We start from the raw sequence: 14,094 nt of genomic DNA on the forward strand, positions 1-14,094 counted from the left end.
CCATTGTTCCGCCTATTTCTCACAATTCCCACACACCAATGGATTGAACATCGATGCAGACTTGAGCAAAAGGGGCGTGGTCAACTTCTGCACTTGAGGATTGGGACACCCTGCTAACTCACACTCCTGGACTGGAACGCGCAAGCGTGGAAGTGTGAGTATTGGGATTGGGCCAATGCAATATGAACTGCAGCACTAACCAATGGCATTAAACTACCGCTTACGTACAGATGTCAATCACAGAGTACTTGAGCGTACCTGGGTTGATGCAGAGTCGGAGACCTTTCTCATGGACAAGTAAGTTTTTAAAATATGAACACATGAAAACACAACATAATATTAGCATATTGTGAAAAAATGTGTTTTAGCTCTGTTTTGTTAGAGGAGCACGTTCATGAATGAAAGACATTTCTTTCAGACCTAAATATGGAAATGAAACTAGGTCATGGTGTGATATGCTTGTCAGCCACTAGATGGTGCCATCAGGTAAAAGAAAAACTACAGACAGCTAATTGGATCATCGCATTACTGTAATTATCACTGAATTACAATATTTGCCCTGCAGAAAATAAAAAAATGCAAAAAATAAAACGTTTTGGGCTCTTTTTTACGAGCATTTTGCATTCCCCGTCAACCAAATTATATATTCTGTTTTGTGGATTTTATATATTTTATCATTTGAGTATCTGCTGAATAGGCACATAAACATGGAAGATATCAGAGAACCAGGACAGAATCACTGCTGTTGATTTTTTTTTACGATAAATGTAACTTTATTGACAGTAAAAAGTTTTGAAAATATCAAGGGGCACGCCTTTGTAACTGCAAGAACATCCCAGAAAGCAACATGACTTCTTCTGAACTAATGAGGCAGTTGTACATCTTGAATGTTTGAGGTAAAGTGTTTTTGTTATGTTACATCATTCACAAAATATATGAAAACATTGATTCCACACAAGGAGACAGAAAAACCCATGCCTCATTTGCACATCTTAGAATTACTTCACATTTCAAAAAAATAATTCACAATTCAGGTAGAAGCAGAAAATGACCAGCACACATGCTAAATTCCACTCGCCCACACACTCACACACACACCCAAACACGCATTTCTGTTCTCATCAAACCCAAGTGCATTTTAGTTTTTCTTTTCAAACAGTTTCAAGTACATTTTGCTTGCTATTAAAGGAAATTAAGATAAACTATTAAGCAGCAAACCCACGATAAGTAAGAATACTGAGTTTGGTTTCATTCATGTTCCCAATATCAACAATATGAAAGAATTCACCGTACTGTAGCAATAAGGTTTTTGGGTGCTATAAAGAAGCAGGAGGTAACATTTCATGGACTTGAGGAATATGCTGGATAACATTTGGAATATAGCTGATTAAATACACAGAGGCTGAAACAAACAACACTAAATAGATAATCACAAGTGATAACTGAACAGATCTGAACCCATTTGCTGTTAATTTCATTTAAAATCATTTTTAAAGTAATTTGCGATCTGGAAAATCATTTAAACCCTCAGCATCAACTGCTGGGAAAAACGAAATTTGTTGTTAATTGAGCTAATGTTTAATTAGTCCGGTTAGGCATTGCAGCAGACTTGAGTGCAGACAAGTGCGATGCTGCAGGATGCTGAAGAAGGCCCTGCTCTGTTAGAAATGCGCTAGTTGACCAGTGCAGTCGAGCAATCACAGGGAGCATTATCATAAAGCCATGAAGTGCTTCAGCGGAGACGTTCATATATAAGCAGGGAACCTAAAAGTGCAATCCTGCAGCGAGGTAGAGCACCCTGGGTCAATACGGCGAGGGTCTTTACACACCAAAAGAACTCGTGGTCTGATCTGCACCAGCACCTTAAAACTTTAGAATCCATAAAAACCCTCTCTCAAATGTCAGCCCTAAGCTTCCCTTTAAGATTCTCTTCTGTCCTAAACGTGCACTCTTTAGAGTCGACTTCACGCGCTGTTTGTGTCGTGCTGTAAACAATATGTGTTCCTACAACAGCTGTAGGAGCTAAGGCATTCCATGTCTGTGCTTTGTCTCAGACAAAAGCTCCTCCCACAGCCAGAGGCACAAAGCTCTCAGTGCATATTAAACTTACCTGACAAACTGCACAAAATACCCTCCTCAGCCACAAAAGCAAAGCTCTTAGTGCACACCAAGCAGTATCATGTTTTAAACGTTACATGCTTTTCCATAAATGCATGTGAATGTGGTTGCCTAAACTGAATAACTACTCAAATTCACTTAGAAACCGATGGCTAGTCAAGATTCTTGAGCACCTGTACTCCCCAGTTTTTTCTTTGTTTGTTTGTGTGTGTGTGTGTGTGTGTGTGTGTGTGTGTGTGTGTGTGTGTGTGTGTGTGTGTGTGTGTGTGTGTGTGTGTGTGTGTGTGTGTGTGTGTGTGTGTGTGTGTGTGTGTGTGTGTGTGTGTGTGTGTGTGTGTGTGTAGAGGAAATCCCCACAGAAGGCACTTTTGTGACAAAACCTAGTTTGCCACATAATTTGATAAGGGGGTGTAATCAATAACAGTTTAATTTGCCCCCACTGATCATTAACTGGTGCGCTGAAGACATTTTTCACAAATTTCTGCAAAGGTTTAGAATAAATTTTCACATTAAAGTTAAAAAAAATCTTTTTTCTTCCTCATTTTGTAGATTAGGGATTTAAAGCAGCTAATCTGGTGCAGAACAGACACAAGCCAATGAGATTAGAGAGCAACAGTTGCCTCTCCTCATGCAGCCACAGTCTCTCTCCTGTTCTCAGCCCACCTGGTGCTCTCCGCGGCTGATGTGGGACGAGAACTCGTAGCGGTCCTGGCTGGGGTGGCCACAGATGTTGCACTCGAACGGCTGGCGGAAGCCGTGACAGCCCATGTGGATGGTGAACATGACGTGGTCCAGAAAGAGGATGCAGCAGTGCTGGCAGTAGAAGGAGCGCACGGGCCTGCCAGCCCTGTCCAACACCTGCAAGTTGTTCCTGGAAGAAAGAGGTGAGCTCAGGGTCCTCTTTACTATAGCGGGGGGCACCGGACCCCCTCGTTCCCAATCGGCATCCAAGTCTTTGGCCTGATTGGGGCTGGAGGTGGGATGGCTGCGGGGCAGTGCTGGGGTTAGGTAGTGGAGGTGGTGGTTGTTGGAGGTACTAGTTGGGGCTGCAGCCCTTGTGCTCTGCTCTTCGGCTGTGCTTTCCGTGTCCGTGGAGTCAGGACACCCATTGGGTGAAGTGGTGTGGCTGTGTGCAGAGCGCTGGTCATCTCGACCTTCGCCAGCCTCCCGCCCTAGCAAGCCAAGAGACATTGCCGCAAGCCCGACTCCGCTGTGGGCTCGGGGGCCCTGAGGAGTCATGTTGCTGTTTATGGAGCCCACAACGGTGCGGAGCTCTGCCACAAAGCTGGGAGGGAGCTGAGACAGGGCAGACGACTCGTGGTTCTCGGCCTTTCCCCTGGCATAGTGGAGGTGTGACCCGACCGGCCCAACGGAGTCACCAGCAGAATGGGAGCTTAGGAGGTCTCCTTCCTTCTCAGAGCCAGAGGACAGTTCATAAGGTGCTTCTGGTGGATCAAGGTGCATGTGCTTATCTCCTACAAAGAGGAACAGATAAATAAAACCAAAGTCAGAGTGCCTCTTAGATTAATAACACAATAAAATTAGAGGCTTATCATTAACCCAGTATCTCAAAAGTGTCTTCATTCCAGAGTATAGCAACTGTTTTTTTTCTCATTCATGCTAAAAACAGACAAACTCAAAAATACGTGAATAATTTCAAAACTAGCATAGAGATGCCATCCACATAAAATAAAATTAGAGATATATGGCGTTATAACATCAGAACTTTCTTTTTCCAACAATATAACTTTCATAGTTGTACAATAAATTATCACATTCTTACAATGTACTGTGGTGTTTTTACAACAAGATAATATCGTGTTTTTAAAACACAAATATTATATTGTACGACATGATATTTACATGTTAGAGCATGGTAGTATATTGTACAAATATGATAACATATTGTAAGAATGTGAAAAGTATACTATCAGAACAATAGAGTTAAGGTGTTATAATGTGATATTGCTCTAATTTTATTTTGCGTGGGCGGCAGCTTTAGGCTTCCGTACATTTCAGCCAAAATGAAGCTCACCTAAAAACTTCTGTGGAGTTGACCTCTTGCGTTTGGTTATGCTGATAGACAATCTATCCACAAAGTGGATCTTTTCATTGGATGGCTGCTGTGCAGGTTTAGTAATTGCTTCCACATTCACTGATTCGTCACCTACACAAACAGAAAAAATAAACACTATCACTATTGAAGGGGTAAATGACTGGATTTACATGTTGGGTTTTGCGCTGGTTACCCTGTTGCATCTGTGTGCTGACCGCATTTTGAGGGTCAAGAGTCTTCAGGTAACTATGGCAGCGCTCCAGATGTTCCTCCAGTGTGCTCTGCTGTTTGTAGCTGCGACTGCAGTAGCTGCACTTGAAAGGCTTTCCCACCGTTGGAGAAGAAACTGAAATCCAGAGAAAAACAGATTTATTTGCTTCCTTATCTGATTAGACACTGTTGGTGAAACACAAGGCAAATATCTGCTTGGAAAATGTGCGTATTTGTTTACTGATGTTGTTTACTTGTTTATTACAGGGGGATTTTCACTTTTACCAACAGCACTATAGCTTGGTTTGAGATGATGGATTTTCCCTTTGATTAGGAATCCTGAAAGTTATCATCAGTTCGTGATAGTGACAAAAAAACACCCTGCCTAACCCTTCACCGCAACGCTCCACTTTAGTGAGCTGTCGGAAGGACTGACGTCAATTTGCTGAAATCCGTTCGCAGTAATCGTTTCTCTGGAAATGAACCCCTGCAACCCGATGACATCCACCGAGCCTACTGTACCAAGACTGTATGAGAACACCTGTTGTTCGTATGCGGGCTCAAAATTTGAAAGCACACCAAGAGGATTTCCTGTTTTTATACAATCTGCTAAATGTCATATTTTGTCCTTTTTTTTTTTTTACAGAAAACTCATAAAAAATACCTACTTCCTCTGAGCTTCAAAGAAAAAGGACCATTCTTTTGTCTCATACCTCTATTGTTCTCTTGTATAACTTTACAGCAGCATCTATTAAGTTCACTAACACACTTCCTCTATGGCACGACACTTAAACCCCAGATAGCACTGATCTGTATGTATCAGTCAACTAGACTTTAAGTGTGAGATTCATGATGATCGTGTATGGATGTAGCCCTGGGTTGATTTATAATCAGATTTATATTTAGCTTATGTTAGCGGCAGAGCAGTTCTGCAGCTTACCTGCATGAGTGCGTAGATGTCCGGCAAGAGCGTCTCTTCTGCGGCATGCATAATTGCAGATGGGACATTTAAAAGGCTTCTCTCCTGAATGCAACTTGATGTGGCGCAGCAGGTTCCCCTTCTGGGTGAAGGAAGCTCCACACTGGTTACACTGGAACGGACGCTCACCTGTGATCACAAAAACGTGCAGAGAAATCTTTTTAAATCATTTCCAAGTTGGGACCTATGCTGGTGGCTGGTTTGCTTGCTCTCACCTGTGTGGCTGCGCTTGTGGACCATTAGCACGTTGGGTCCGATGCAGACCATCCCACACACCTCACACTGGAGCTTCCCGTTGGGCAGCCTGATAGGTCCTGGTGAGGCAGAACTGGGATTGGCAATCTCATTGTAAATGCTCCCTCTGTCTTTTCCAGCTGCAGAGAATGCTGCACCTCCTTCATCCATGGGGTCTCCTTGGTCATCTTTATCGTTATCGGCTCTCACAGCTTCTTTATTCTCCAGCTTGGGAGCACCTGACGAGTCATCCTCACTACACAGCTCAACCTTGATGGAGTTTGCTGTGTGAATCAAGAATTTAAAGGAAAACAACACATTTTATTTTACACATGATATAAATGATGCATGCCGCACACATAATCGGTAAAACAAAGCTTACAGCTAAGGGAGCGGTGCGGTGAGGACTGCTGACTGTTAGGAGATCTTGCAGAAGGACCCTGCAACCTGCCGTAAAAATCCTGTTCTGCTAATGACTCCCCTCCATTACCTGGAATAAAAATATATCCAATATGTTTGATTAAAATAAAATGAATCTTGGTAGCAGTATACACAAATATCTTTTTTTTATTACCTTGTGTAAATGAGCGTCCATTGCAGTCATCAACATTCATTCTCTCACCAGATTCCTGTTAAAAAAATTGCTTGTTTACATTTATGACAAAAAGTTAATAATTATTACAAAATATTAAAAAGGCTGTACCTTTAACAGAATTGAATAAACTGTAATTATAAGCTGGAAGAATAGAGCACAGAGAGATTTAGGCTCCAAAGTTCTGAGAATCCTATAGGAAGTTTAGTTTAAACTTAACAAGTAAAGTTCTGACTCGATGTATTTGGATCCAGGAGATTCTTTTACAGGCTGTCTCAAATAAATCTGAGAAGCTTCATATTTATAGAAAAACTAGTGGCCAGTTGTGTTGAAGGAGGAGCTGAAACTTCAAGGCTTAGACAAAACAGATGTGAGCTTATTCAGTCCAAAATGACATGAAAATGTATATGATGTGATGTGATATGATATGATATGATATGATATGATATGATATGATATGATATGATATGATATGATATGATATGATATGATATGATATGATATGATATGATATGGGAATGCTTCCATTTACAATCCCATAATTACTAAGTACTTACATGGTAATTACATAGTAAGTTAAAGTGTATTATTGTTTCAGAGTTCAGCTATTACCATGTAACTCAGGTTCAGTTCTAGTTTTTATTTTTATTAATCATTCCCAGTAAATACTGCTTTACACAATAATTACACTTTATTACAATTATACAGTTTATTACAAATACACTTTAACTTACTATGCAATTACCATGTAAGTACTTAGTAATTAGGGGACTGTAAAAGGAAGCGTTACCTATTATATTATATTATATTATATTATATTATATTACATTATAATAATTTGTGCCTATTGTAATAATACCTACAATTTTGTTTATTGTCATGTTATTAATTATATATATATATATATATATATATATATATATATATATATATATATATATATATATATATATATATATATATATATAAAGGTTACATAAAACAGTTATTCAATAGTAAAGTGAAGCAGACCCTGGGCAGACTGCACCGACTTACGTTTCCTTCAGAAATAGCCGCCAATATGTTTATTTCATGTGAGAACAGACGCAGCTTTGAGGAAGACAAAGATGTAGAGCAAAGCTGCACCTTTTGCTCAAATGGATGACAACGGCGGACACTGACTTTGTGGAGAGAGGGGGCGGAGACAACGCATCTCAGTGAGAATTAATATCCCGGCATTGGCCGCGCATGGGGAGCAACAGGCGCTGATGCAGCCGGGAGACGCGCCAGTCACACCGGGGCACGGCGATGAAATATTAACAACAATAAACGGCTTCGCACTGGCGCTGTAACCTTCACCCGACGATTCAGTAAGACCCGATGTCTACGGCATCGCTTGTACATTCAGTCATGTATAAATAATCATCATAAGCCTCCCGACCGTCCGTGGATTCGGTCCGCCGTGACACCGATCGGCTCGTCCAGACAGCGGCGAGACGCGGCGGCAATTTGTTGCAGGAGGAGTTGCGACTGTCCGAATTGTCCGCATGAACGCAGCTGTCATCCAACACTGAGCACGTCAAACTGGCCTGGGCTACACAATGTTTCTCACCAGCCGTTGCTATGGCACCCGACCACACGACAAATGGCATACACCCCACCAACTATTCACAAACATAACGAGCCCCCGGGTCTACAGCGGTGGATGGGGCTGAAGCCCGGTGAAGTCGTGCTTACCTGGCGACCGATCGGTGCTTTCTTCTTTAATTGTCTGGATGGCAGTTAGTTTTCCCAAGCGACGACAGCATCTCCGGGATTTTTTTCCCTTTCTTTTTCTTTTTTTTTTCCACCTGAATCCCAAACAACTTCCGGGCCCATGCTGGGATACAGACAGAGCTGTTGATCCAGTGATTGTCGAATGCATCGATATAAATAAACATCAAGCGGATTCACGAGAAGATGTGGATTTAATTTCTTCATAGCATCATGTAAAGCCTAGGTCAATAGCAAACAGTGCATTTTACTGGTGCAGCATTCTTGTCATGTCCTTTAAAAAAAAGAATCACTTTATTTACCTTATTTATTGTCTTTGCATTGATCTGCACCGCTATAAATGCGTTTATTGACACTGATGCATATATACTGCATTTATTTATTTATTGTATCTGAAAAGGAAGACAAATATTCAAATCAGTAAGAGGTTTGATGAAATGTCTATTTACTACGCTTGTCGTTTCACAAGATGGCAGCAAACTGCAGTAAAAAAAATTAACAGAGAGAAGTGTTAAACAGCTGATCAGGAAAAGTATTGTTGTTTCAATGTAAAACTCTGTGTATTTGATCAAATTGTGACGTTAAATTAAATATTAATGATATTGGGTTAATTAATTAAATTACTTGTGTTATAACAGGGGCATATACTAATGTCTTCATAGAAAAAGCTGTAATTTTGTACCACTATTATTGCAATGTTTTTCTTTATTTTTGAATACTTTATAACAGCAAATAATTGTGTTTTACAGAAAAGTTAACAATTCGCTTGATTTTCCTTAAACTATATATATATATATATATATATATATATATATATATATATATATATATATATATATATATATATGTATGTATGTATATAAAATGATAGGAGATTCATGGCAATAAATGTCCAGCAGAAGCAGCGTCCAAAATCCAAAGATGAACATTTCCATATTAATGGTAGTGAATGTTCTTCTCATTCATCAGATGTATCAAATATTGTAAGCCAGGATTGAAAAATCAAAGACAAAACTAAATATTTATTAAGCAAAATTTATTTTATCTAAATGTTAGAAATAAATCATCTAGTACCACTGAATTGCCACAGGACAGCAACATTTATCAAACAGAAGTTTTGTTTTTACTTGTTTTACAATTGTACTTATTTTACAATTTCAACAACACTAGTTTCTGTAAACAGAAAGCGGACTGAGCAATAACGATAACACACTAACAAAGCACATTATTTATGATATTACACTTTCTTTAAGCTTTTAAAACAGTTTTTGTAGGCTCAATGGTTTTAACAGAAGATGTTGGAATTTTGTAAATTATGGCAATTTTCTTAAATATTTATAACGCAAATGATTCAGTGTTGTGGAGACGTTAAAGGTTCACTTGATTTCCCTAAAAGCTTTAATGAGATTGTAAATTTGTAGCGACACTTAAAAACCTCACTGGGGCGTCTTTTAGGAAGTTAAACATCGGCCTCGCGCATTGAAAAGTCACCAGTTTATTTAATACAATATTGTGTTGTATTTTTCATGATTATATTATAACATTCTTACTTTATTGTTTGTTTCTTTCTTTCTTCCATCAAAGAGTGTGAACATTATAAAAGTTTAGTCTTTGGATTGTTGTTGTAAAGTTAGCAAATCGCCATCTGATAGCAAAATGTAAAGCAGAAGCAGCATCCAAAGATCAAAGAAGATGGAGACTTAGCATGTTAACAGTAGTTATTTTTTTCTTTTCGAAATGTTTCAATAAAAAAAATACATTGTTGATTGTTTCAGTTAAGACTCATTTTCAAAGAAACTACTTTTGCCCTAAATCAGAAAAAAGATTTTTTTAAATAATAATTTTAATGTAATACCACAATATAGGCACAAGAGGGCAACATTTCTCAAGCGGACTCATTAAATCATGAGAACATTAGTAGAACTTTTTGTTGTCATCCACAACACTGCCTAGTGCTCATGTTCATGTTCACTTATTTAGAAATCAATGTGTCACATATCTGTGTAATCAGGGTTATAATATGTCTTAAATTTTTATGACAAATGTAGCGCCAGGCCCACTAAGTAAAGCGATGGGGCTTGTGCCATCGCAGCAAGACCTCGTAAGCCTCCTGGACCTTCACGAACATTTTCTCAGCATCCCTGTTGGGATTGTGGTCTGGATGCCATGTTTTGGCCATCTCCCTATAACTTCGATTTATCTCTTCAAGAGATGCTTCTGTCTCCAACGACAACACCTGGGATTAAAAGTCCACACAGTCACAAAGAGAAAATGAATAAATTACATTAAATCTGTACACTGTGTTTGTTTTGGCTTGCTTACCTTCAGAGCCGTCTTTTCTCTCTCTGTGTACTCTCTCAACAATATTTCCAGCACCTTTTTCCAGGCCTCATCGTAATACCCCCCTCCGGTAAGCACGCACAGGATGCGGTATGGTATTAAAAGAATGTACTCCAACGCACCTCTGAGCCCAGGCAGGAACCAGAAAATATCCAGCAGAGCAGCTATTGAGTCGGACAGGTAGTACAGTGTGGCTGTGGTATTGTGAAAGATACAGTATCCCAGCGGAGCAGAGAACGCTAGCCAGGCCAGACTGAGCCTATAAAGTCGAGGACCTGAATCAAAGGTAAGGAAAATGTAATATTAATTCCTCGAGAAATCTGGCATTGAATATATAATAAACAAATCAAAGGATGCTCTTAACTCACCTAAATTATTTTGACTTCCAGGTGTTCTCGGGGGTTTGAACCTACGATGTTGTGTAGCTGTGATACTAGCAGCTAAGCTGATGGGAAGGGGAGACAGGCTGCTGCCATAGAATATCGGTGATGTCACGAGACAAGCGGTCAAAGTTTTTGTGAGATCTGATGTTTGCTGACCTACGTTGGACACCAGATGAACCCCGGCACCCATGCTTAAAGGCAGAACAATCAAGTAAAAGAAATTCAAGGAGTTCAGACCGATGAGAGCCACAGTTCCGAAGTAGATCCCAACACACACCTGCCCAGCAAATCTAACAGGGCTGACTGGTGGGGGAGCGTTGCGAGGTTTTCTTTCTTTCTCTGCATCTTGATTTGCCTCTTTTACATATGCAGGGATTCGTAGGAACTCTCTGGACCAGCCAAACCCAAACCCTCCAAGGGTTAGCATCCACAGCAGGGCATGACTGTCTCTTCCTAAATAGAGATGGTGAAGGCCCAAAGGTCCACCTACTGCCCACAAGGCGTAGGCTACCAGCACGCGCTTCGCCATACTGTGTCCTTAACCGGTCAATCTCTGAATGGGAGAGGAGTCATCTTTGGATGGAACCTGGAACAGAACACAAAAATAATTTAAATCAACAATTACGCTGTTCTAATATCATTCGGTTGCAGTCCAACGGAGTCCAAATGGAAGCAACTGGACTTCTTTGGTTTCTTGAATTCTCATCAGAGGAGCTTTGTCAGTTCTGACAGGACAAGGAGAGTCAATCTTATAAACTGTTGCTGTCTATTGTTGCTTATCTAACTGAGGCTACTACTGAATACCCCTCCTCCCTATACCCCTGAGGAGTCATTGTGTGGGAATAGTTGTTTTGATTCTAGCTCCTTTGGATTACCACGACCTGAATGACTGAGAACCTTCACCAGTACTTCAGCAGTGTTAGAATAGTTTATAATTTCACCTAATCATGTGGTCATAATTTAAATTTGAGACACTTGATTGTGTCATTGAACATTTCATTCTCTAATCCCACAGGATTACAACATTTTCTAAATAAGTTAAACCTCAGGACAAGGTTCTGTTGAACCCCTCTCTGATGTATCAGCTGACCTAATCATCTTCGCACACATTCACAGAGATCTTTATTCCCTGCAATTCGCTTTCTGGCTGAATAAAATTTTATTAAACAAGAAATTGTTTTAGCGCAAGGTAGTTGTGAGTTAATTTGAGTAATTAACCTCAAAAGTCTGACTATACAACATTGCATGTGTCCTGTGGAGCCTCAAACTATAGGAAAAAATTGCACTAAAGTTTAAACAAGGTAATTTGTTAGTCCCACACATTCATTCTTGGGTTTTGTGTCATAAAAGCTCAGTTACTTACGCAGTCTTTAGTTTTAAACCCTTATCCAGAGAAATCCTTTCCAGTTATTTCCGCAGTTGAAGTTGGTGCATGTTGTTGCAACAGTTGGACTTTGGATTATGAGAATCAAATTACACAGCAGCCTCAATATACAATGTGCATCTGTAAGAGCCCTTCAGCTAGACTTAGACAAAAAAGAAAAATGTGATGATTCTTTAAAACTGAATTTAAATGCTATTTAATGATTGTTTAATCACAATAAAAAAATTTATCAGGTTTAGCTTAGTTAACCAACTTACTTGTTCTCTGGACCACATTTCCTCCTAGGGTCTGAGAGAGCCTACAGGAACATATCACCAGCTGTCACAAGAGGGACACCCTGGACAGGCCACAAGTCCATCACTGGTTTATCTAGTCCCTAAACTATAAAAATAATATATGTTGGGGTTTCCAAGCGTCTCCAACATTGTTGTTGTTCATTTAAGCCATTTAGGATTTCAATTATTGTTGAAAAGATCTGTAAAACAGTGGTATAAATTACTTTTTGCATGCGCAATTAAAAAAAAGATCCTTGTCATTAAGGGATATTACATATGCATGTGGGGACCCCCCCCCCCCCAATAATTAATTTGTCATAATTTTAGCTAATTATGCTCATAAAATATAATTCAAGGAGAAATGCCCTCATGTCTCATAGTTAAGAAAACTGACCCATTAATTATGTTTATGCTTTTTAAAAGTACATTTATGGAAGCATAAAGCTGCCACTCACGCAAAATAACATTAGAGCCATCATCATAACTTTATTATTCCAACAATAGAACTTTCACATTTGTACAATACACTATCACGCTCTTACATTAATATTTTCACGTTCGTATAGTATACATATTTATCAAGTTTGTACTATATGAACATTATATTGTATAAATGTGATATTTATATTTTACAAACTTGAAAATTATATTGTAAGAACATGATAATAGATTGTACAAACGTGATAAAATATTGTAAAGAACGTGAAAATTATATTGTTAGAACAATAATGTTAAAGAGCAAGTCACCCCTTACAAGAAGTGTATTCCACTCCCACTTCATGTTTGAAAAATGCAACAAATGCTGTTGCCTAGCAGACCGAGAGGGTGGAGCCACTAACAAATACACACACTCACGACATTGTGACATCATAATGTACCAGTTTACATCATAGCATACCTCTTAGCCAATAGCGATGGCAGATTTAAATTCAAATGCAGTGAAGAGTTTTTACCTGACAACGGCACAACACTGACCGTTTCAGGCAGAAAATTTAAATTTTAACTAAAATGCACTGAAGTGCAAAACTATTGACTACACGTGTCTGCAGCACAATTAGACACGCATTTATATAGTTTATCAGAAAAAAAGTTGATTTGGGGGTGACTTGCTCTTTAAGATGTGATATCACTCCAATTTTATTCAGTCTGGGTGGCAGATCCACATTGACGTATTAAAGATTTAATATAAAAAAAAACACTAAAGCGCCATCTAGTGTATGGAGGTTGTAGGTGCAAAAATAGAACAAGGTTCGCTACCGATACAGGAAATGTTTTATTTGGGTCCATCTGTTGTAGTCTTCACCTAAACTCACTCTGGTTTTAGATCTTTTATGGTTGCTCCTCTTCTTAGAAGGAAAACATCATCTTCTTGGCTCATAAGCAGTTGCTTGACTGCCCGAGTCTGCCATTTTCCACAGTGCCAGCCTCAGTGTAGCCTGGCCTGCCAGACTCGTCCTCTGTTTAATTCTGCACAGAGAAAGAGTCTGGTTACTCACAGGCAGAGAGGCACACGAGAGGCAGGACTAGCCAGCTCAAAAATAAGCAATCAGAAAAAAGACGGAAATGCCGATTGTACCATGCGAAGCTGTAGTTTTTTAGCTGTAGTCAAAAATGGCGTCTGGCAATGGCGCAAACATCGGGTTTTTTTTTAGAAGAAAGGCTTTTAGCACCTCCACTTGTTGTGGTTTTAAAGATGTGTCCAAGTCATTTAGAACAAAGGAAAGAGCCGCAGCAAACTCTGCTTCAGTCGCCATGTTTATGACAAACTCGG

At 39.5% G+C, this 14,094-nt stretch overlaps 2 protein-coding genes across 4 annotated transcripts; both read right to left on the minus strand.

Annotated features, from left to right (window-relative positions):
* Window positions 1-745: 745 nt before the first annotated feature.
* ikzf4 (IKAROS family zinc finger 4) lies at window positions 746-8,800 on the minus strand. 3 transcript variants are annotated; one of them, XM_015967889.3, is made up of 8 exons: window positions 7,906-8,800; window positions 6,172-6,226; window positions 5,980-6,087; window positions 5,579-5,881; window positions 5,325-5,492; window positions 4,368-4,520; window positions 4,154-4,285; window positions 746-3,593 (listed from the first exon to the last, which is right to left on the minus strand). In XM_015967889.3, exons 2-8 carry the CDS (start codon window positions 6,209-6,211, stop codon window positions 2,773-2,775), a joined length of 1,725 nt encoding a protein of 574 aa, XP_015823375.3. In that variant the 5' UTR covers window positions 6,212-6,226; window positions 7,906-8,800; the 3' UTR covers window positions 746-2,772. The 3 variants fall into 3 exon arrangements, with proteins under 3 accessions (XP_015823375.3, XP_054601887.2, XP_054601888.2); XM_054745912.2 differs by having other exon boundaries at window positions 7,225-8,800; XM_054745913.2 differs by lacking the exon at window positions 7,906-8,800 and adding an exon at window positions 6,301-6,770.
* Window positions 8,801-8,962: 162 nt separating this feature from the next.
* Window positions 8,963-12,283, minus strand: dnajc22 (DnaJ (Hsp40) homolog, subfamily C, member 22). The gene is made up of 4 exons (XM_015967888.3): window positions 12,028-12,283; window positions 10,650-11,250; window positions 10,264-10,556; window positions 8,963-10,177 (listed from the first exon to the last, which is right to left on the minus strand). Exons 2-4 carry the CDS (start codon window positions 11,191-11,193, stop codon window positions 10,001-10,003), a joined length of 1,014 nt encoding a protein of 337 aa, XP_015823374.3. The 5' UTR covers window positions 11,194-11,250; window positions 12,028-12,283; the 3' UTR covers window positions 8,963-10,000.
* Window positions 12,284-14,094: the final 1,811 nt, after the last annotated feature.

The sequence above is a fragment of the Nothobranchius furzeri genome, chromosome 15 (assembly GCF_043380555.1).
Source record: "Nothobranchius furzeri strain GRZ-AD chromosome 15, NfurGRZ-RIMD1, whole genome shotgun sequence".
Classification (NCBI taxonomy): Eukaryota; Metazoa; Chordata; class Actinopteri; order Cyprinodontiformes; family Nothobranchiidae; genus Nothobranchius; species Nothobranchius furzeri.